The sequence below is a fragment of the Rattus rattus genome, chromosome 4 (assembly GCF_011064425.1).
Source record: "Rattus rattus isolate New Zealand chromosome 4, Rrattus_CSIRO_v1, whole genome shotgun sequence".
NCBI lineage: Eukaryota > Metazoa > Chordata > Mammalia > Rodentia > Muridae > Rattus > Rattus rattus.
In genome coordinates this window covers 98,436,522-98,460,113 of record NC_046157.1, presented here as the reverse complement: position 1 = coordinate 98,460,113, position 23,592 = coordinate 98,436,522, and the positions used below count along the sequence as shown (strand labels likewise).

Here is a 23,592-nt window from a genome sequence, read left to right as displayed (position 1 = left end):
TATTCCATTGATCTACCTGTCTGTCTCTGTAGCAATACCATGCAGTTTTTACCATGATTGCTCTGTAATACAGCTTGAGGTCAGGGATGGTGATTCCCCCAGAAGTTCTTTTATTGTTAAGAATAGTTTTCCCTATCCTTGGTTTTTGTTGTTGTTGTTGTTGTTGTTGTTGTTCCAAATGAATTTGCAAATTGCTCTTTCTAACTCTGTGAAGAGTTGAGTTGGAATTTTAATGGGGATTGCATTGAATCTGTAGATTGCTTTCAGGAAGATGGGCATTTTTGCTATGTTAATCCTGCCAATCCACGAGCATGGGAGGTCTTTCCATCTTCTGGAAAAAGAAAAAGAGATCTTCTACCCATTACTTTTTTGATGGAGGAAACGGAGGCTTGGGAAAAGAAGGGTGGGACTCAAGTAACTTGCTTGAAGAATGTCAGAACTGGCTTGGAATCCAGTTTCCTGTCACCTGAGGGCATTGCAGACACTGTGGACCACAGTTACTGGGGGGGAATTCTCAGTCTGTTTTCTCACTAACCTAGTGCCTCGGGTAAGTTCCTTAGTACCCCTGGGTTTCCCAAAAGGTGCTTGGAATACTTATTCACGGCAGTCTGTGCTGAGGACTACATTTAAAATTGCATGTGAAGGGTTTGGGCAATTGCTGCCCACTGGCCATCGCTCCACACAGAATGGCTGACACTGTTGAGATTCCTTCCTGCCATCTCTTTCTACTCACATGTCTGAGAGTTGAACTTTGAGATTTATAGGTTAGAGACGTCTCCACCACCTACCCTTTCTCTTACAACATCAACAAATCCTTTCCCGCTCAACCCTAGGGGAGTCCCCGCAGATGGGAGACGGCTGCCCAGAGAGGCATTAAATCCTTGCTGAAGAGATAACCACCGCAAGGCTGAAGGGAGGAGGCTTTCTGAGCGCGGAACAGGCAAGTTGAGTGCGGAGGGACGGAGAAGGGGATCTATGAGCTGCGAGGCGCCTGGGTGGGGGTACTTGGCATGTGAATTGGGTGGAGACAGCCAGGAAGGGGGATGTGATGTGGACATTTACAGCTATAAAGGAAGGAGACTCAGAGAGTATGAAAAGAACCATTTTCTGTGGGGCTCAGGAAGGGCCTCTCACAGGGGATTTCCTACCCGGGGCTCTAGGCCTTGGCTGCCTTCCCAGGAAAAGGTGGTGTCTGCTATGGGGAGCTTGCACACTGCGTGGTTGTAGTTCAGGGGCAAACGGTGCGGTTCAGAGGCAAAAGGTGCCCATCCCCTTCTCCGGGCTACAGGCTGTCCAAGCCTTGTTCTGCTGGGAATACCTATGCTCTTCCCTTGAACTGTATACACTTTAGATGTCTTTAAGAGAAAGGGACACTGAGGTCAGAGCATATGTAAAAGAGCATTGAGCGTATGGGCATTGTAAATAATGCTGGAGTGTGGGGAACAGAGAGAGCTGTGAGGGACTGTTCACAGAAACCCTTAGCACAGGGTACAGTGGAGCCATGATTGCTGGCCATCTCCAGCCAGAGGCAACAGGGGAAGGGGCTCAATATGATCCAAAGCAGGACACCCTTAGAGTAAAGGATTTCAAGATTAAAAACAGAACAAAAAGAAAACACATACAATCTCCATTACCCCCCCCAACCCCGATTGAAAAAAATCGATACGTCCTATTGAAAAAGAAAGCCTATTTCAACCATCGAGGAAGCAGTAGAACGCTCTCTGAGCATGCGCAAGGCCCTGAGTTCTATGTACACACAGGACTCTTTAAAAGGGGGAAAAATCATATCTCAGACACAAGGTGCACTTTCTGTCACCATCGCCAGGATGGAAATGATGGAAACGTGTTCTGTTTTCGTTGAGGATAATGAGTAGCCCAGAGTCCTGGCACATCTGCTCAGGCAAGATAATGATATCATCACTAGAGGTCCTGTGCTGGGGACACCATCTGCTCTTCAATCTCTCCTGACCCCTGCTCTTTTCAACTTTACCTTTTGCCCAGTCTTTTCTCTCTGTACTACTCCCTGCCTCCTGCTTCACTTTGCGCGCTCTCTCTCTCTCCTCCCATCTCATCTGCACTCTGTACTCCTTCCTTATATCTTTCTTTCTTTTGTGATTTTGACAAAGGATCTCATTATGTAGCCCAGGTTAGCCCCAACTCTCTTTTTTTTCTTTTTTTTTCTTTTTTTCGGAGCTGGGGACCGAACCCAGGGCCTTCTGCTTGCTAGGCAAGCGCTCTACCACTGAGCTAAATCCCCAACCCCTACCCCCAACTCTCAACGCTGTCCCCCTGCTTCAGCCTCCTGAAGGCTGGGGTTACAAACATGAGACCCGACACACCGATTTCCTCATTTCTTTTCTTCCTGTGTCTCAGTACCCTGCTCAGTTTGCAGAAATTCACTGGACAGAGTGAGGAAACCCCATAGAATCAGGAGCAGGGGCTGCTGGGAAGTCTTTGAGACCAGGGACTGGCTGCCCAAATTCACGATGAAGGGAATCTTTGCCTTCTTCCCAACATTGATTCCTACGTGAAAGAGCCTTGCCTATTTCTCAACGAGAATCCACCATCCTAGTCAGAGAAATCTCTGGGCCTGGCATACGCTCAGCCTCCTCAACAAAGAGTTAAGAGGCAGCAGCCCTGCTAATTCCCACCAAGACAAAACAGATAGAAAAGTCTCCTGGGATTTTTTGAGACGTGAGCCTGGCCTTTAATGACTGAGCCACCTCTCCAGCCCGGTTGAACATTTTAAATACCCAGGAATGGTTTCTACCATCACTGGGATCTCCTAGATGCTAAATTAATTAATTAATTATTATTGTTATTTGTTGTTTTTACTGTTGTTGTTCCAGTTTCATTTGGGTTTTTGTTCTTTTGCCTTTTGGTATTTGGTTTCCTTTTGTTTCATTTGTTTTGAGACAGGGTCTCACTCAGAAGCCCAGCCTGGTCTAGAATTAACTATGTAGCCTCAAACTTGAATCAACGTATCCATCCAAATATCTGCCTACCCACCAGCAATCCTTCATTCATCCACTCATCTATCCATTCAACCACCCATCTATCCATCCACCCATCCATCCACCACCCATTCATCCATCCATCCACCACCCATCCAACCATCCACTCATCTATCCATTCAACTACCCATCTATCCATCCATCCACCCATCCATCCATCCATCATCCATCTATCCATTTATCATCCATCCATCCATCCACTCATCTATCCATCCACTCAACTATCCATCCACCCATCCATCTACTCTTCCCTATCTATCTATCTATCTATCTATCTATCTATCTATCTATCTATCCATCCATCCACTCAACTATCCATCCACCCATCCATCTACTCTTCCCTATCTATCTATCTATCTACCCATCCATCCACTCAACTATCCATCCACCCATCCATCTACTCTTCCCTATCTATCTATCTATCTATCTATCTATCTATCTATCTATCTATCTATCCATCCACTATCCATCCACCCATCCATCTACTCTTCTCTATCTATCTATCTATCTATCTATCTATCCATCCATCCACTCAACTATCCATCCACCCATCCATCTACTCTTCCCTATCTATCTATCTATCTATCTATCTATCTATCTATCTATCCATCCATTCATCTATCTTCATCTATCTTCCCTTCCATCTATAAAATCCTCTTATTCATCTATTCACTCATCTATCATCTTTCCACGAATGGGGCAGGGAGTCAGTAACTAACCCAGTGGCTCTCAGGATGAATGTAACTAATTACTATAAAAGATGTCAGTGCAAAGCAGACCCTAGCAGTCTGCACTCAGCACCCATACCTTATCATTCACAACTAAGTATTTCCCTAGCATTGGGCAGAGGCAAGGTGAGAGCGGGGTTTGGTGGACTAGATGTGGAGGACTGGTAACAAAAGATCTGCTCAACTTTAATCGAGACGTCATCTAAGTGTCCCCAAAGTCTAAAGGATTAGAGAAGCCTGATGTGGCAGGCTGTAAGACCTCTTACTGAGCAACTTCTCCTCAGCATAGCAGCCCATCCAGCTGCATCATAACTGTGATCATTCACTACTTTCTCCTTTACTATCCTCATGTATGACTGAAGATAATCAGTTTATTGGGCAGGTTTAAGTTCCCAATCTCTTTCTTGGAGAACTAACTCAGTGTCTGGAGTTGGTTGCCCAGTTTCACAGATGCATGTTAGTATTTTCCTGGTGGCGGTGGGTTTCCTCATCTCTAAATAGAGTTGCCTCCCTTTCTAAAGGGATGCAGCCCTTCTCCCATCCGAACGTTGAGCAGTCATTAGTCACCTGGTATTCATCTGGAAAGGGGAAATGAGGTGCAGTGGTTAGAGCCCTAGAGCACCGGGAGAGCTGCTTCCCATGCCTTAGTCTGGTACTGAGTCACTAGGCTGTGCTAGACAAGGAAGTTCATTTGTCAAGAGCAGTTGTCTCTCTGCAAAGAGAGAGCCAGCAACTGGATGCAGTCAGTGCTGGGGTTGTCATGCTAGAATGCGGGGGTCCTGTACTCGGCCACTTCTCCAGATTCTTATATTTCTGGGTCTTCCTTTTTCTGAAGGTGAGAGGATGGCTTGTAATGCATGGGGTCTTAGTTGAGGGATGGGAAGGAACTGCAGTTATCACTAACGTGGTTATAAGAGGCAGTTCCTGTAAGAACAAAAGCAGACCAAAGCTCACTTCACTGTAAAGCAGTTGTAGTGTGTACAGCTTTCGCTTTACAGGAAAGTTGGGAAAACAAGATGGAGAGCTCTCGTGTCTTTCTTTAGATTTACACAGCCATTGTATCAAAACCGATACTAATACGGCATGATTATCCAAACTACAGACTCAACGTGGGGTTCTCTGGTGTTTCCAATACAACACCTCTTCTATTGCAAGTTAGTTCAAGAGCTACATTGCACTTGGAGGCTTACTACTGTTTAAAATACCTACCTACCCAGCCTTGTTACCCTGGGAGATGAATGCTCCCACCACCTTTGTTATACCACTGGTTCCCCTAAGTTGTATTACTTTGAGTAGGAGGACCTGCAGAGTGGTTCTCCTACTGGACATCTGGACATCCAAGGTCCTATGAGAATGCCTGCTTGGAGATTTAATCAAGTGTGCCAATGCTTGCTTTAGGAGTGAATTTGGAAGGTAATTCTTGTCAATGGGTAATGAGAAGTCTGAGGTTACTGGGTAACTTCCCTGCACTCCTCAAATCCCTCCCCGCTTCCTTCTTGTCTGAATTTTGAGCCTGATTGTTTGAGTTACCCTTTGTCAATGGACAGAATGCCTGGAGCTGTTGCAGCTAATTCATAACTATGGCGGACAAAGCTGAGACAGAAGCAAATATCATGTTCCAAAATGAAAAACCAAACAGTGAGACTCTGATCTTTACTGCATTAGTTATTCTTGGGCATGAACTTAAGTCCTAACTGATTATTATGAGAGGAAATACATTTTCTTCTTTTGGGGGGAACTTAAAAGGTACTGACAACTGATGGAAAATCTTCATCAACAAAAAAGCATGCTCTGGGCCATCAGAAGAGAACACTTTTAATCCCAGCGCTCAGGAGGCAGAGGAAGGTTCATCTCTGTGAGATTGAGGCCAGCCTGTTCTGTACCAGTGAGTTCTGGGACAGAAAGGACTATACAAAGAGACCTTGTCTAAAAATATAAATAAAAATACACACATACATACATACATACATACATACATACATACATACATACTAAAAGCACACTATGCTCCATTTAGACATCTAGAAGCGGTGGAAAGTTTTTGTACAGTCCACTTCAGAAGCATCTCTCATTCGATCCTGAGTTCGACACTTGAATGTATAGATGCAGGACTCTCATCCTGGCTCTGTGTCAACATGGAAGCCACCTAAGATGGCATCCTTGGCCTGTCACCCTTTTCTCTGCTACAAGAGTGAACTCAAAGGAGGAAAGATTTGTTTAGGATTTCAGCCGGTGGTTGGCAGGCTCCCTGGTGTCCTGAGACCGTGATGAGGCAGAAAATCTTGGCGGATGACTATGGTGAAGACAAGCTGCTCATCTCATGGCCGTTTCAAGGAGGAAACAAGCAAGCAGGAAGGAGTTCTCTAGGGAGAAGACATGCCCCTGATGATGTAATTTCTCCAACTAGTGTCCACCTCTTTTTTTTTCCCCATTTGTTTTCTGTAACAGGGTTTGCCTATGTAGCCCTGGCTGTTCTGGAACTACCTCTGTAATCCAGGCTGGTCTCAAACTTACAGAGATCCACCTGCCTCTGCTTCTCCTCTTAATATCTTCTGTAGACTTTTTAAAACCTACTTTTAATAAGGGTTTTTAAATGCTTTACTCTCCCCTCTGGCCCACCACTCATCAGAGGTAGTAGAAAGGAAAGGTTAATAGGGTAAAGGAGGATGTGAACCTGTTTAGAAATAGTTCTTTGGAGTGAATCAGGATACCAGCAGCAGCAGCCCAGTCTACTGCAAACCCCACTCATAAATCAGCAATGGTTGAATCAGAGGAAGTGGCAAGAAGCCGCTGGAACACCACCAGAAGTTCATCGGTGGCATTTCTCTCTATAAAGTCCCTACAAATGGTGATCAGCAATGAGTGGCAAGGGGAACCAATTCCACAAAGCATTGTCAGTGAAGACCAGCACCAGCAAAACCCAAAGATGAGTAGCAAGGAATGGTAAGGTGTACCAATCCCACACAGCGCTGTCTGTTGGGTTATACCCTTTTAAAACGTCATGTGTTCTCTCAAGCGTCTGCTTTAGCCAAATATCACACGCCCCTTTTCCAGACAGTTTCCAGAAAAACACCACATGTCTGTTCTTAGCAAAACGTCCTCCCATGTGTCTGCTTCAGTAAAAGCATCCTCTCAAAAGACAGTCTCCAAAAAAAGAAAAACATATGGCACAACCGAGTCTCAAAAAAAAAAAAAAAAAAAAAAGACCTAAAATTTCCACTTCAGTTCTTTGAACTCTTCAGTGGACTAACCTACTAGTAAGCCTACCATCTTCCTGGTCCAATCGTTTCTACATGACAGCAGCAGCCGGGGGCCAAGCCTTCGCTTTTGGAGGGGGATACTTATATCCATAATACCAGCCTACAAATGTCACACCATCCAGTGTGGTGTGAAATCCAGAGGCTTGTACATCTAATGCAGGGGCGCTTAGTGCTACCCGAGAGGTAAGCATAAGGTACTTCCAATGTCTTGAGACGGATGCATGGAAACTTAGTAAAGGAAGCAATACAACTCTCTCCAAGGACGCTTACCTTCTAGGCAAAGGGCTGAGAGACACAGGCACCGAGGGACTGGCAACCATCAGGTCCCTAATGGAAAGCAAAATTTGTCCAGTGTAGATAACTTTTGTCTTACTGTTTCCGTGCATTTATACTACGAATTTTAGTCATTTTTACCTTTAAGTCTCCTCTCCTATCCCTTTTCCTCTCCTGCTGGAACCCTTCTTCCCTATAAGGCCCTCTGTTGCTTTTGATTCCTCTTTTTGCATGTGGCCCTCTAGGTTTAATAAGAGCTGCTTGCAAGCACAGTGGGAGTTTATTTTCTGGAGCGAGGGCAGCTTACCTAAGGCTACATCATTGAAGAAAATGATACCCTCCCCCCATTCACCTACTATTAGTTGTCAATGGTCCCTTGGGGGAGGATTGAGGTCTTATAGCTTCCTCTCCCATCATAGTGAGATGTTAATAGGTCCAATCTTGTTCAGGTCTTGTGCAGATAACCACGGCTGGGGTGAATTCATGATTTCAACCTCTATGTCATACCGGGAAGATGTCTTTTTCTGCACAACTCCCCAACCTCAACTCTTACTTACCTCTTTCCATACCCGTCTTCTGTGATATTCCCAGTGATTAGATCACCAATGATGCAGTCAAATTGTTGGCAGCCATCACTGGGTTGGCACAGTGGGATCCCTGGAGCTTACCTGACACGTTTCACAAATAACAGTATGGTTCAGCACCTGGAACTAGGCACGGAGAGGCCGTCTTCAGTGTCTGAGTCCAGGTTCAGCCTTTCACTAATGATGTGGCCCCTGGTCATCCGTATGTCTTGGCGCAGCTGTAGGAAGAGGCTGCCAATTACTGTTGTCTTTGCTCACAGGGCACTTGCAAAATGCAGTGTAAATGTAAGGGGGAGGTTATCATTCCCTCCTTCTCCAGAGGTAACTGAATATCTACCCACTTTGGGGTCCCTGATCTGGACCAGACTTTCCCTTCTTTTTAAACCAATTTATTTGTTTTGGGCTAGATTCACTTTTCGGTAACCCCTGTCTAGCGTAGGACCCAACCTGGTCTCAAACTCACAGAAGTCTTCCTGCTTTAGCCTCTTCATTGCTGGGATTCAGGCATTTTAAAATTTCTCATTGTTGCAGAACAAAGTTACAATCCTTAGCATAGTCCTCAAAACATCTTAAAGATCCAGTTCCACCTCTCTCCAAATTATCTTCCCATTTCTGCATATCTCTCTCTCCCTCCTTCCTGCCTTCCTCCCCTCTTTTCTTCTCTCTCCCTCTCCTGATTTGTTTTGAAAGTCTACCAAAGTAGTCCAGGCTGGTCCTGAATCTTCAGTCCTCCTGCTCCAGCCGCCAGACTGAGATAACACATGTGCACCCCTACACGGGCGCAGCCTGCATTCTCTGTTGGTAAAATGTGTGTCAGACAAAGGCCCCGCCCAAATTTCCCCTTTTCCTAGACCACAATCAAAATGAGTCTCTACACTATTTCAAATCATTTCAGGTCACGACCATCCTACTGAACTGTAATTCTTTATCTCCTGAAAAATACTGCAAGTTCCAATAATGTGTATTTATTACCTGTTGCTACAGAACAATTGGCAAGATCGAGTGGCTTAAGATATCAAGTTCTTACTATCTTATCATTGTGTTGGGTCAGGAATTTAGGAGTGGCTTAGACTGGCTGGTTCTAACTCAGGGTGGTTTACAGGCTGTAGTTAAGATGCTAGCTACGGGACTCAGAGGGTTGGAGAATCTTCCAAAGTAGCTCCCTAGCAGGCATGAAGTCAGTGTTGGCTGCTGGGCTGGCAAGAGGTCTCAGACATCGCCATGTGAATTCTGCTGTATATCTTTTGAGTAGTCACAAAATATGGCAGCTGGCTTATCCCAGAGAGGCTGATATAGGCTGAAGGACAAATTAGAAAGACCTTTTAGGGGTTGGGGATTTAGCTCAGTGGTAGAGCGCTTGCCTAGCGGCGCAAGGGCCCTGGGTTCGGGTCCCCAGCTCCAAAAAAAAAAAAAAAAAAAAAAAAAGACCTTTTAGAACCTAGTATTAGAGGTTAAGAAGGAAAAAAAAAAAAAAAAAAAAAACCAGAATCAAAATCAGAATATCGCTTACACCATTTTGTGTGAGCAGTAACCCCACTAAGTCAAGCCCACATTCAAGGGAAGAGGAATTAGTTAGACCAGAAACATGTAAAATCACTACCCTTGGATTGTTATGTCTTCCCGGGAACTAGCTATGTCTCCCACATGGTAGGTGCCCCGTGGGTACGCCAAATGAAATGACTGATAAACTAGATAACAATCGACTTGGGAAGGACATGAGGATTTGTGGGGGTCACACGTAGAATAATGAAGATGAGGAGTGGTGGGGAGAATTCTGAGATGAGACTTTATAGGACTCCATGGAGGGGTGAATAAGAAGGGTTGGGAATGGGCTTGCAAAATTCCTGCCAAATGCAGGATGCTGTCAATTCCTAGTATTAAGTGTGTGCATTGCAAATACTGGGAAATGTTTAACCCATTGTTTGTATTAAAGATGGCTTGGGCAACCTGGACTTAGAAGTGGTTGTGATGGCTAGAGGAAGCTTTTGGTTCTTTCTCTATGGTTGTCAATGCGATGCCCCATTAAAATCTTGCATCTGATTGATCAGTTATTCTGCAAAGGGAAGAGCTGGCTGCGGGCAGGAAGAGCAATGTCTAAAACATCTCTGTCATTCCGACTGTCTTATTTATAAACGGGGGTTGGTGGTGGTTTTTATTGTCTGTTTCCCACGGGTTTGGGCTTCAAGGATTAAAAGTTAGATTGACACCATTACATAGCCAAAGGAAATTCCCACAAATCACCATGAAACGTGGGGGACAGTTAGGTTGCAACCTTTCAAATACTAGCATTCCAGTTGTCCCTTTAAAGAACTCATTTTCCCAGGGCCCAGACAGACTAACTGGCACAGCTGCAAGTTGACCATTAGAACATTTCTATATTGAATGGCAAGGTGCTCCCGAGTTCGTAACCTTTTTGTTCTTTACAAGGCTAGGGCCGAATTTCAGAAGAGTCTTGATTGGGAAGACGGCTTAGTGAGTGATAGCCCATGCTGTGTGAGCACTAGGTAGGACCTGGCATGGAATCCCCAGAACCCCTGTAAATGTTGGCCACAGGGCAGGGGTGTTTCTACTGGGAGTTGGGAGGAGCTAGAGAAGCAGGTAGCATGGCCTACCCAGTGGAAACATCAACAAAGAGAGACCTTGGAACAAAGAGGTGGAAGGTGAGGTCTGACACTGGAGGTCACTGGAGTGAAAATGCATGAGTGTGTGTGCATTTCCTATACATCAACTGTACACAGGCACGTACACACACACACACACACACACACACACACACACACACACACACATACACTGTGTGGGCTTGGCATTAAACAAGGGTTAGTCCAATATAGTCCAATCTGTTCCGTGCCCGCTGGAGTTAGAAGTCCTAGGGCTGCCTGTTAAATATTGCACAGTTTAGAATGCAAGAGATAAATTTCTTTAAGGAACTTCATTCAGTTTCAATTACCCTCAGACTGCCATTTATTTTTGCAAACTCCTAACCGTGAAACTAAATTTAAAAAAATAGAAGTTAAACAGCCCTTTGTTCATTTTTGCATTTCTGTACATTTAGAAATGATTATTTGTTCCTTCATTACTGGCAGGGTTAAGTCCAATATTTGCCAGTATAATTTATTTTAAAAGACCTTTTGTCCTTCTGGAAGTAGTTTTGAAGCTTAATATTAAATGGAAACGTTGGATGAGAACCTTCTTTCTTATTTCTTCAGTATTTATTCTTTCACTTCTGATCAATTAATACTGACTGTAGTGGATTCTGGGGGAGCCCTGAAAAACTAATTCAGGGTAACACCTGGCCTTTTAAATGAGGGAACAAAACGTGGGGTACCTGCATGCCATTACAAAGTAGGCCTTTGGGGAGCTGCTGAAGGTTCTGAGAGGTTGAACCCACATTGTGCAACCCCTCAAACACCGGAGGAGTCGTGCATTCGCTTAAGGTCCGGTGCAGGGCTGGGGCCAGTCCGCAGGCGAGCGCGAAGCTTCCCGCCCTGGGCCCTTCCTGCGGAGGAAGAAGCTGGGTGCTAGGAGTGGGATCCTGGCCCACTTCCTGTCCAGCAGCTCGGGAGCCGCTTCCTCCCGGAGCCGGAGGACAGGGCTTCCATTGCCGGGTCTTGGTGAGGTTTACAGAGGAATGTACCCCGGCAGAACCCCAAAGCCCGGGTAGCGGGCGCGGCGCGAGGGTTAAGCGCACCCGGCTCGCCCAGGGGGCGTGGTCGGTGACGCTGGCCAAAGGGCTTGGGGGCGGGGCGGACGGAGGAAGGGGGCGCGGCCCGAGGCGCGCGCCTTTGCGGCCTGGGGGCGGGACGGACGGAGGAAGGGGGTGTGGCCAGAGGCCCGCGCCTGTGCAGCCGCTGCGGGGAGAGGGCTGTGGCCAGGGGCGGTTCCGGGCGGCAGGCGGGGGCGGGGCGGGAGGAGGAAGGGGGCGGGGCCCGAAGTTGTTCCGCGCTGGGCTGCGGGGCTGGCGGGCGGACCGGGCCGGGCCAGAGAAGTTTTCGCTGCAGCTGCTGAGCGAGGGTTCGGGCCCCCGCAGGCGGTGCACGCCCGCTGCCATGGCTTTCCGTAGGAGGACGAAAAGTTACCCGCTCTTCAGCCAGGAGTTCGTCATCCACAACCATGCAGACATCGTCTTCTTCTTGGTGCTCTGTGTCCTCATCGGGCTTATGTTCGAGGTGAGTAAAGCTGGGAGGGGGTGCTGCAGGGGTTGGCGGTCCCAACTTCCACGGTCTGCGGCGGGGACAGGGATTCCCGGACCTCATCTGGGCTGGAGCGCGCTCGGCTGTCCCACACGTTATCTGCACCTCTGGCTTTGTGCTCTGTATCCACCCTGGCCTGGACCTAGGACAGTCCAGACAGCACCCCTAACTCCTCACTGTGCGGGCCGTGCCATACTCTGTCGCCCCCTTGGGCACCCACCATATGCTGCAACTCTCTGAATCTCAGAAACCCATGCCTGGCCTCGAACCAATTGCAGAGCTGCCTTCCTGGCTCTGCGATTGGGGTTTCCTTTCTGGCGTCCTGGTGCCAATGTGGGAAACTCCTAGACCCGCGTAATTGCACAATCTTCCTTCTCTCGAGTGGGGGCCGCCAGATCTTCTAGGCTTTTCCAGTGGAAGGGACCCTAACCCTCTCCTATGGCTTTCTGGGAGTTTATCCCAACCTCTGGAACTTGCTCCAGGTGTCCACATGTGGCCCTGGCTGCATCCCAGGCAGACCTTCTGTGACCAACCTCTCTTTAAATACGACCTACAGGGCTAGTTTTAAGGTATCTTTTGGCACTTTGGACTGCCCCTGTAGATCCGTGTGTGAACTGAACCCAGAGCCTCATCTGCTTTGCCTGCAGGAACCAGGAAAAGAGCAGGGAAACTCTCTGCTTTTAAGTGAAAGGCGATTTTCTTGTCACTGCAGGGATGTTGGGTGGCAACAGAATGGGAACATAGGTTCCGAGGTGTACTGGCGTAGGCCTCAGAGCTGTCTGCTTAAACCACTAAGAGGACAATCCAAGGGGGCTGATTGTCCCTACTACAGAGTGAGACAAAACGGTGATATTGAAAAGTGGGAAGGACTCCAGGAAACTTGGAGTATGGGTTTGCTATGGTATATATTGTCTCGAGTACCATATGTGACAGTCCCATGGCTCTGGCCAGAGTCTCCTGGTCCTGAGAACACTGACTCCTATTGTGTCTTCTGTGTGAGGTTCTTGGTCTGCATTCCACAGGGTAGTAAGAAGCTATACCATTTGAAACTTACCTGTCCATCCCTGCATCTACCCATGTCTCCCTTCTGTTACCGACCCAGGACCTATTAATTTGGCTGACGAACCTGCCCGCTAGCTGGGCTGTTCTTGTGGTAGCCAGGTCTGAACTGGATGCTTGCTCTCAGCCAGGCTGGTTGGTTTGCAGGAGAGAAGCTGGGATTGGGGTTGGTGTCCACACTTTTGGAAATTCTGTCAGTTCACTCTCCTCTTCTCCCTTCACGATTCCCTTGAGGTTGTAGAGAAGAGAGAGTGTCTCCTTAAAGACTGACAACAGCCTCAGTTTCCCCATCATTGAAGAAACCATTAAAACCAGTCTTCCTTATGTGATCATAAAGATTAAAGGCGAGGTTTTATCGGCAACAAAAGCCATTCCTCCAACCAAAGAGCCAATCTGTTTCTTGCTCCTGGACCCTTGTTATTATTTAACATATTGGCTTAATGAGAAGGCAGGGGACCTGCCCCGCTTAGCATTTGCCTCATGTCAACATGCAGTCCTCCATTCTAAGAGGCTTCTCAGGGTCATGCTCCAGTTCTTGGAGGATAGGGCCAGAACGACACATGTGTCAATCATAAACCTCATAGCCATGTGCTCCGCAGCTGGCCAGAGCCTCCTGCTTACCCCGTGGCTCTCCGTGGTGTCTCTAGCCTTTGCTGAGAGTTCTGGCTTTACCTGTCTTGGTGTTGTGCAAAAAGAGACACGTAGAGTTTGTACTCCCACGTGTTTTGTTCCCTATCTCTAGCCTGAGGGGAGTGCTTTGCTTCAGATCAGTGGCAGTCCATAGAAACTGACAGTTTGCTGGGATTGTCATTCCTAGTACCTGGTGGCAGAGAAAGGACCAAGGTGAAGGGGGGAAAAAGGCATTTTCCTTTTTCTTTAGGATTAACCTTAGGGCTTTTAGGACAGACTTGGTTGAGATGCCAACGGACCTCCTCCCTCTTCACGGTCTCATCTTCTTCTTCTGTGGTGCTTTTAGCCCTATGGAACTTTCGGAGCGGATGTTTCTGAAGTTGCCTTGAGGACTCACCAGCCCGAGCTGGTTTGGGAAGAAGGGGGGCTTTCCCTCGAATCTCCAGGATCAAAGACTCCATCTGTGTGTCCGTTCTTACCTACTGACTGTACAGAGATTGTGTGTGTGTGTCTGTGTGTGTGTGTGTGTGTGTGTGTGTGTGTGTGTGTGTGTGTGTGATCAACTATCTCAGAACTCTGCTATCATTACTAAATGAGAGCATCCTGGAAAGTAAGGGTTCGGGAGGCACCTCAAACCTAGCAGGGACTGACCGATTATTTCTGGGATTTTCCCAGCGGTAGTGCTGGCAGGGGTGGTGATGGTGGTGGTGGTGGTAGTGGTGGTGGTATGTGTGTTTATAGGTAGGCATATTGTGGGAAGGAGAAAGTGTAGGGGGAACAGGGAGAAAAGTCATCAGGGTCCTGAGTTTGCGTCTTGGGCCAGGGTAGAATTCCTTCATTTGGGAAGCTGAACCAGGAAAACTGTATTGTCACATAGAATGTGACTCTTGTCCCTGCCTAGCCTCTGCTGTTCCCTATACCCTCCCCACACCCTAGCAAGCAAGCCACAGCCTTCCTACCCATGCCAATACTCCCCTCTCCCCTGCTAGTCACCTCTGCAGCACTCACAGGTTTGATTTCCCTTGCAGGATCCCCAAGGCTTCAGCTCTGTCTTTAGGGAGATGTTGACGCCAAATTCCTTCCCTTGGGATCACTTCCTTTTGGGCACACATGAAAGGCTGTCTGGCCTCCGTTCCCCCAAGCTGTGCTCAGACACACTTTTAGTTTAGTTTTGGGTTATCTTATTTCCAAAGCGGGGACGGCTTCTCCACCCCCAAGCCAGGTTTTGTCCCGTCTTATGTCTGTTTGGAATAGAGCTGTTCTGTGCAGCCACTGCACTTGGCTGAAAAAATGTCAGGAATGTGGAACTTTATTTCCCCCCCTCCTTCTTTTCCAGCTTTCTCTTTCTTAACCCTGCTTCTCGGGGAAGAGATGGTACAGGGGCTCGGTTTTCTTCTCGGCAGTTTCTTAGGTGGAGTGTGGTTCTACAGGGTGTGGGTGGCCAGTTGGGATGTGTGGATAAGTCAGATTTGCAAGTAGCCATCCCCCCTCCTCCCTCTTCCTCCTGCCTCCCAGTGCCTTGTGCCACGTTAACAACTGCAACAGGCAGGGGAAGAGGAAAGCTCTTTCATTTAGCAAGAACGGAGACTTAAGAAAGAGGGGTGGCCGGTGGGAGGAAAGGAGGCAATTCCTGTATCACCTTTAAAATGTCATCTCGAGACAGAAACTAGTTTCTCCTTCGGTTTCTGCAGCTGCAGAGAACTGTTTCTGAGATTCTGAGGGTCGTTTGCAGGTTTGGTGTTCAGTTTTTCTACAGGCCATGAGGATGCTAATGACGTAAGCGTCCAGGACCCAGAGGAATTTGAGGATGGTGGCTGGTTTGGGCTTTGTGGACATTGTTTTTGAGGCAGCTGTGGAAGATAGCTCTTTTTAGGAACTACTTCCTTCCCTGTTCCTGACCCCATGACGGACTCGTCAGGAAGAAATATTTGCAGCATATACAATGGGAGCCCATTGCATTGTCCTAAGTGTTTGGACCGAGAGTCCTGCGGCACCCTAACATACTCCTGGATGTACCTGTCGTAGCCTGCAACCAGGCAGCCAGTCCTGTCTCCTGATGCTAAGTGAAAAGATAAGTTTATGCACTGTGAAAAAGATTCTTCTGCTGTGTTCATAGACGCACGTACACAGCGTAGAGAAACGCCCGTGGGTGCCAGCCAGTTTTTTTTTTTTCCACTAATTTCTAATGTACTTCTGAGGATGTTACTTCGTCAGCTTTTGTAATTCCTGACCTTATGCCTCTGCCCCTGGCTTCTTTACTGGGCCTGAGGATCTGCGTTCTTCCACTCTTTGAGGGCCCTGGTTGTATGTCATTCAGCGATGACGTCATTAAGACGAGTACCTTTCTCCTACATTCCCCGGCGCTAGCCGTCTACTGTCCAAATGACTGTTGTCGAGCTCCCTCATCCCCCGTTGCCACAAGGATTCTGTGCCACACTCCTCTCAGATGTCTGTGTTGTTAGAACACGGGGGATGGGTAGCAGAGGGTCTTGGCGCTGCCACCGACCGCTCTGGGGCAGCAAAGACAGCAAGGGAACAGCCCCGGAAGCTAACTAGGTGTCACTTCTCCTGCTCGCTCGCCCTGTTGTCTGAGCCCCTCCGTGGCTTGTTTCCCAGGCTGGCTCGCCAGGCTGGTCACAGCAGAGCGCCCCAGTCCAGACTGTTTGTGGACTAACATGAGTTGCTATGGTGAACGCTTCACTCTGGCAGGCATGCAGTCCTTTTTGATCCGCTTCGATGTGGGCAGGGGCCCCAGAAATCATTCCGTGGCATAGCCGATTTACCTCTCATTCCCACCCCGATAAAGCAACGAAGCACAGAGGTCTGATAAGAGTGGATTAGAATTCCCACAGGACAGAAATGCTCTCTAATCAGCCTGTGCGCTGTTAGCCCGCTTTGGTGGGAAACTTTACCGATGCTATCTCTTAACCTTCTTAGGCGGTGGTGCCGTGTATCTGGTATCCATTGGTACCTAATGGTTAAAGGAAGGCGGGGCGGGGCGGGGGGCATCGAAACTACGGGTAGGGCTACTGAACAGACCTCCTTGTTTCATGGGCAGGCCTTTAATCCTTTAGGTACCGTGTTACCTTGCCCTGATTTACCTCTGCTTTCTCAGATGCCCAGCGGTGGAGGAGAACCCAACCCAACGTAGACAGCTGGTTAGTGTTTTAGTGCTGTGGGCAAACTGTGTGGTTCAAAGGGCTTTGCAAGGGATTCTTCTGGATAGCGAATGTTCGAGTAGCTTTTCTGGCTTTTGAACCGAGAGTAAATGGAGCCAGACTGTGAGTTGGGGGTGCCAAGGCCTCTGGGGTCCTCCGGTGAGTTTGTCGGAGGCCAGGGTTAGGAGGGGATGCTGCTACGTGGCCCCTTGCTGTCTTCCTCCATTTGTCTGGAGAAGTTGGCAGCGTTTTGCATCTGTGAACTGTTTTACTGGCCTCACCCTGTAATCGGGATGGTTTATGGGGGTTGTCATACCCATCCAGAAGCCTGGCTTGTAGAGGAGAGATTTGGCCAGTGACCATCCACCCGGCGTTAGAGCGAGAGCCAAAATAAGAAGCCGGCACTGTCTGCTTCACATTTAGAACACGGCTCTAATGCCCCCACAAGCGGGGCGTCTGTGGAACGTAGCCACGGGCGGCTTTAGGTCTCCTTTGTCTGAGCGGGTCTGTTTACTACCTGGAAGTAACGTCTGTGGGCCATTCCACTCTGGAGCCTTTCCGCCCGCCCAGAACGATCACTGAAAATCCCATCTCCCTCCAGGAGACTATAGAGAGCGACCCGAACGTGTTCATCTGTCACATTGTGAACACAGTTGAAAGGACAGGAGCTTCATTCTCCACTGAAGTCACCGCCTGCCATTCTCTGTGTGAGATAAGGGGGTTACTGGTTGTAGTTTGCTCGCTGACCTTATCATCGAGTTAACATTATGGTCATAGCTCCAGGGCACATTTTCCGCTTTATGAGTTCGTGACTTTAGAGGGCAGCCTAAGAAATCATCTACTACTGCGTTTGCAGAAGAGGAAGATAAGACCCACCCCCAAAGCGGCGGGAGAGATTTGCCCAAGACAATTAGAATAAATGTTTGACAAACCTGGAGCCACACCCAGTCTACCTCTGGTGCATCTTCCTGTCTCTGCCCTGAACTCTGGACAGTGTCTCTGAACGCCGCTCTGTGCGGAAGTCTCGGACGTGCTGTATGATGCGTAAGAACGCTGTGATCAGTCGTGGGAAGGCAGAGTGACTGCGCTGTTCAGGTGTGAACTCAGGGAAGGCAGAGATGAAGAAGGCCAGGGCCCAGTCCTCAAAAAGGTCACAGTGTGGTATCTTCAAGCCGATACACTGGCCCGTGAGTCCGGCTACTCAGGAGGCTGAGTCAGGAATGTTAAGAGTTTAAAGCCAGCCCGAGCAGCATAGTAGTAAGATACTGCTTTACAAAGTGAAAAGACCGGCTGTGGTAGAGCTCGTTGGTAAAATGCTCACCCAGCATGTGCAAAGCCCTAGACTCTAACTCATGTGCCACAGAGGGACAGAAAGGTGTGGATGAGAGTCAGAGCTAGCACCCTGGCTGTGGCTGTCAGGGTTTAGAAGAAAAGAGTGATTGACGGTCGTGCCTGGAGATCTTACCAAGCACATACGACACTCATACGGATGTGACTGCTTTGTGACAGGGCGTAGCGGCTAGTACCAAAAATCCCATAGGTCTGGTTGGGGGAGGATTTAGAAAGCACCAATTCCTTGACCCTTTTTTATAAAGTCTGAGTAAATCGAAGACCAAGGCCCTGGGAGACCTTGTCTTGGGGGAGGGTCCTTTTCCTGGCTTGTAGTAGCATCTCTGTATCTTTACGAAGGAGGAACAGAAAGGGTGCTTGATCTCTGGGGTCTCTTCCTTAAGGGCACCAAGCCCATTCAGGAGGGCTTTGTAATTGGAATTAATCATAGTCCCCAAAGAACCTCCTGATGTCACTGCCCTGGGGATGTGTTTTCAGCTGAGGAACTTCTGGTAGCAGGCATCAAAAGTTCCGGCCATCACAGACTCTGCGTGTGTCGGTGTATGTGTGTTCCGTGTGAGCACATGTGTATGCATGAGGGTGGAGGCCGGAAGTCAATTTGGGGGTCTTCTCCTGTTACTCTCCACCTTATTTTTTCGAGTCGGCGTCTCTCCCTGAACCCACAGCTTAGTGACTTGGCTGGCCCGACTGGCGGGGGAGCAACAGGATCGGCTTCTTGAGGGTCCAGACACTTGCCGCCGTAAGCAGCCTCCATGTGGTGCTGGAGACGCAAATTTAGGCCCTCATGCATGAGTGCCCTGCAGGTTACTGACTGACGCATCTCCTGTCACGTGGTGTCTTCAGAATTTCGTTTTGAGGATTGGAAATGAAACCGGGCTTTGCACACGCTAGGCAAGTGTTCTTCCCCTGACACAACACCTCCTGCTCTTGGGTTTTGTGGTGGTTGTTGTTGTTTGTTGTTTGTTATTTTTGTTTTTTTGTTTTTGCTTTGTTTTATTTTTGGGACAGCATCACTCTGTAGTCTTGGCTAGCCTGGAACTTGCTATGTAGAGCAGGCTGGCCTCCAGCTCAGACAGATCTGCCTGTCTCTGCCTCCTAAGCGTGATGAAAGGTATGTACGTGGCTATGCCTGGGCTGCTGTTTTTGTTTGTTTGCTTGCTTTTGAGACAGGCTCACTAGTAGCCTGGCTGACCTTAAACTCAAGGCCATCCTCCTGTCTCAGCCTCCCAATTACTGACGTTCCAGGAATAAGACGCTGTATCAGTGCCACAGAACTTCTTCACAGAACTGGGTTCGTCACATCCTATAAAGTTAGGTTCTCTCACGGGGAGTATTTCTTCTTTTTCTCCTCAGAAAACTTTTAAAAGAATTTTCATTTTATAGGGACTTCTGTTGAGTGTCTCACACCGGTAGACATCTGTGGCTACCGGGGAGGGAGAAACCCAGTGAGTTATGTAGACAGATTTCATACTGCTGTCTCCCCAGCCCCTGCTGACCTCTGCTCCACTGAGGGAGGACGGCATCAGTTAGTCAGCACATGCTGGCTTCTGCTTGGTGCTTGAGGTAATGCTGGGATCTTCACGAAGTGGGTGTTACACATGGCTTGTGTTTAAAGGTGCCACAGCTAGTGTTAAAAGCAGTCTGGGGGTTCTTGGACATCTAGTCCTTGGGAAAATGGCCTTCCCCCTCCAGCAGTTCTTAAGAGTTGACAGGAAACCCGGAGGTCTGCTCCACAATGCCCGACTTCCGGCTGAGACGAATTCCACAGGGCTTGGAGCAGAACTGAACTTTTCCCTACCCCACACTTCTATACTTTAGAGTATATTTTCAATTTGTACTCGGGGCCGGATCAACTTTTGACCTCAGCGGACAAGGGGTAACTTGTCTGTATAGATCCCGTAACTGCAGTGCGAAGGCCAGGTGGGGAACCGGGGAGGAATGTTTGATGGCTGGTTTATCTATTTCCTTTTTCGTAGGCAGTTTTTGTCTTTAGTTTGGGCAAAATTCCTCAGGGTTGGATTGGGGGCCCGTGCCTTGTAATGTCTGGCAGCAGGGAGGGATGTGTGTAATAGAGTGAAAGGTGGGATGTGATTCCTCCCACGAAGACCCTTCAGTTCTTCCGGCTAACGCTTGCTCTGTGGGGGGTGGGGTGAGTGGGTGGGTGAGTGGATGGGTGAGTGGATGGGTGAGTGGATGGGCATGGGTGGGTGGGGCATGGCTTTCCTGTAGCTGAGCTGTCTACTTCCGGTGGACCTGTACAAGAACAGTGGGTGAACACAGAGCTTAAATTGCCAGGAAGGAAGAGGAGGGGGATAGAAGGAGGAACCTGCCTGCCTCCGCCCATACCGACTGGGACATTTAACTTGGCCACCATTGTGCCTCCATTGGGTTAAGAGCCTCATCTTCTCTTTTGATTTCATTTTTTTTTTTTTTTTGGTTCTTTTTTTCGGAGCTGGGGACCGAACCCAGGACCTTGCGCTTCCTAGGCAAGCGCTCTACCACTGAGCTAAATCCCCAACCCCTTGATTTCATTTTTTGATTTGAGTCGGAATCATCTCTGAACGGAAGTTTGGGCTTAGCATCTAATTATCAGTGTGGCAGAACTCAGGGAATGAGAAAAATCTGTATTATAAAGGAATCATTGTCAGATCCCTACTGTCCTCTCCAGGGTTGACCCGTGAGGAGTACAGAGTATATAGCCTAGTCCCTGCCTGGCCTTATGGTCCTGTGTACTTTGCTCTTCCAGATCAGGTGTTGTCACTTCAACTCCCTGAGGGCAGTCTGGGACCTTAGCCTTAAAAACAAAACGATTTTTCATGTTTAGTGATAGACGGGTGTCTCTCTGTGTGTGACTCTGCCTCCCCCATCCCCAAATCAACCTAGTGACCTCTCCTGCTCTTACTTCCCCTTCATTTCTTCTTCTTTCCTCCTCTGACTATCTGTGGCTCTCTTTCTTCCTCACAATATTGCGAATGGATCCCATGCAACAAGGAGGAGAGCTTTTGTTTGTTTGTTTGGTTGGTTGGTTGGTTTGGTTGGGGTAGGATCTTACTCTGGTCTATGCTAGCCTGAAATCCACTTGTGAGAGCTGGACGCAGGCCAGAGCTGAGGATGACCTTAAACCCCTGGTAGAACTCCACACCCGGCCTGCTCTCCAGGTCCAGTTCACATCTTACTTGCACTTAACCTGAATATGTTTGTTGGTTGATACTATGGCGGGCCGGGGGTGTCGAACACAGGCTATTGTGGAATCTAGCCAATTGTTTCATGTTTGCAGCTGGGTCCCATCCCCGTGGTATCTCACTACATATATGCAATTGCATTCCATGTGCTGAAGCAAGAAAGAGCCTAGAATCCTTCCCAACCTGTGTCTGAGCATAGATTTTTATACACCCACAGTAACTAATATTAGCGTTTGGAACCTAGAAACGGTCCGATTGGAAGTTAGCTGTGCAGAATGATTCATTTCTGGAGCTTCCGGGAAGTGCTAGTTTCATAACATAGAAACAAAGAGTTGAGCATGTCTGGGTGTCATGCTCACGTCTTGTCAACAGTGTGAAGGAAGCAGTTCCTGTCATGCTGCCTGGGCAATGTACTAATTCAGTACTACTCATCTACCTGGCCTCTTCCTTCTCTCCCTCTGTCCTTTTCTCTGTCCGTTCCTTCTCCCTTCCATCAAATACAGCTACTCTAAGCAAGGCGCTGAAATCTGTGGGAAGGCAGCTGACGCATTTGTTGACAAACTAGCTTGAGAAAGGAGAGGAGGAGGTGGCACCTTGTGGCCAGGTTTCCCTGAGTTGCCCCAGTGGCAATTGCGGCAGGCCGGACAGTTATGGCTTGCCAGATGGTGACAGGTGACGGATCCCATCTTGAACATTCAGCAGTTTGGTAGCCAGGTGCAACCTGTCCAGTGTTACTGGCCTCAGGGAGGGGAGTCTGGAATGAGCTGGTTCTGGTCTCTCATCCCGCAATGCTGATTGAATGGTGTTTGCCTTGGTCAGGATTTCTGCTGCTGTGTGATTAAAAACACCATGACCAAAAGCAACTTGGGGAGGAAAGGGTGTATTTCATCTTAGTAGCTGGTACTCCATCACCTGGGGAGGTCAGGGCAAGAACTCAAGGCAGAGACCTGGAGGCAGGAACTGATGAAGGGACCCTTGGAGGAGTGCTGCTTACTGCTTGATCCTTATGGCTCCAACAGCCTGCTTTTAAAACATCCCTCAGGACTAATAGCCCAGGGGTGATACCACTTACAATGGGCTGAGCCCTTCCACATTATCAGCCAAGAAGAAGCACCAAAGGTGTGCCTGCAGGCCAATCTGACAGGGCCATTTTCTCAAATCGAGGCTCCCTTTTCTCTGGTAATTCTAGCTTGCCTTAAGGTGACATAAAACTGGCCAGCACCGGTTTTTAGAAAGCCAGCATTCGTGGATGCGGAAAGTGCAGAGGGAAAGGATACATTGTATAAAGACACAAAGATGTTACCTTTCCCCGGCTGGAAGGGAGGCAGACCTGAAGCAGGCAGTCACTTGAGGCTGAGCTTTCATTCTGAGCTGCCATATTGGTATTCTGCATAGCATGGAGTGGTGGTGAATGTGTGTGATCATCTCCCAGAGAGGGTGCTTTAGAATGTAAGGGAAACATTCCTACCTAAGTAACGCTGGGGAATACAGTGGCTATGGAAGGCCCTAGGCAGAGGGGCAGTGCATCCCCAGGAAAGGTGGGGCTAGTGTGGAACCAGTGTGCTCAGCTGATGGGTTATTGTGGCGGTAAATAGTTAAAACAAAATGCACCAACCCACGCTGTTGCCGGCTCCGGCGGGCCGCATGGCATCTGGGGAGTATTTTCATCTCAATCAGCAAGGCGTCTCAACCCAACCTGCTGAGTTTCCAATTTCCATCCCACGCCGTCTCCAGCTACTCTCCGGGACCTGTCGCAATCGCCACTGGCTACTCTGGTCCCAGCAGCGGCCACCCTCTTGCGACTCTCTGCTGGTGAGCTCTGTTCACAGTCCCAGCATCTGCTGGCTGTGGTTACAGTCACAACCCCCGGTGACCCGTTAAAAATCAAAACTCAATAAGCTTATAATCTATCAGATTTATGTCACTGCATTCTCACTCCACAAAACGTCCACACAACAAACTCACAACCGATTGATAACAATATAAGCTGCCCACCTAGATAAGACAAATTGTCCTGTCATAATCCATCCCTTATGAAATATTCATAGCTACCTGTGGCCATTTAAGTCCACACAGATCTGGGTCGTCCTTCTCTGACTCCAGCTTGGTTCTTCGTCTTCCCTCCTCCTCTCTCTTCTCTCTCCACAACTCTGTGCCCGCC

At 48.3% G+C, this 23,592-nt stretch overlaps 1 protein-coding gene and 1 pseudogene across 1 annotated transcript in view; one reads left to right on the top strand and one right to left on the bottom strand.

Moving 5' to 3' along the window:
• The window catches only part of LOC116898453, an 89,440-nt pseudogene extending 77,530 nt beyond the window's left edge, over nucleotides 1-11,910 (bottom strand).
• Tram2 (translocation associated membrane protein 2) overlaps nucleotides 11,851-23,592 on the top strand; it is a 73,267-nt gene continuing 61,525 nt past the window's right edge. The window contains exon 1 of the mRNA XM_032899491.1: nucleotides 11,851-12,028. Within this exon, the coding sequence (XP_032755382.1) occupies nucleotides 11,909-12,028 (120 nt within the window). The 5' untranslated portion in view covers nucleotides 11,851-11,908. The remainder of the gene's footprint in view (nucleotides 12,029-23,592) is intronic.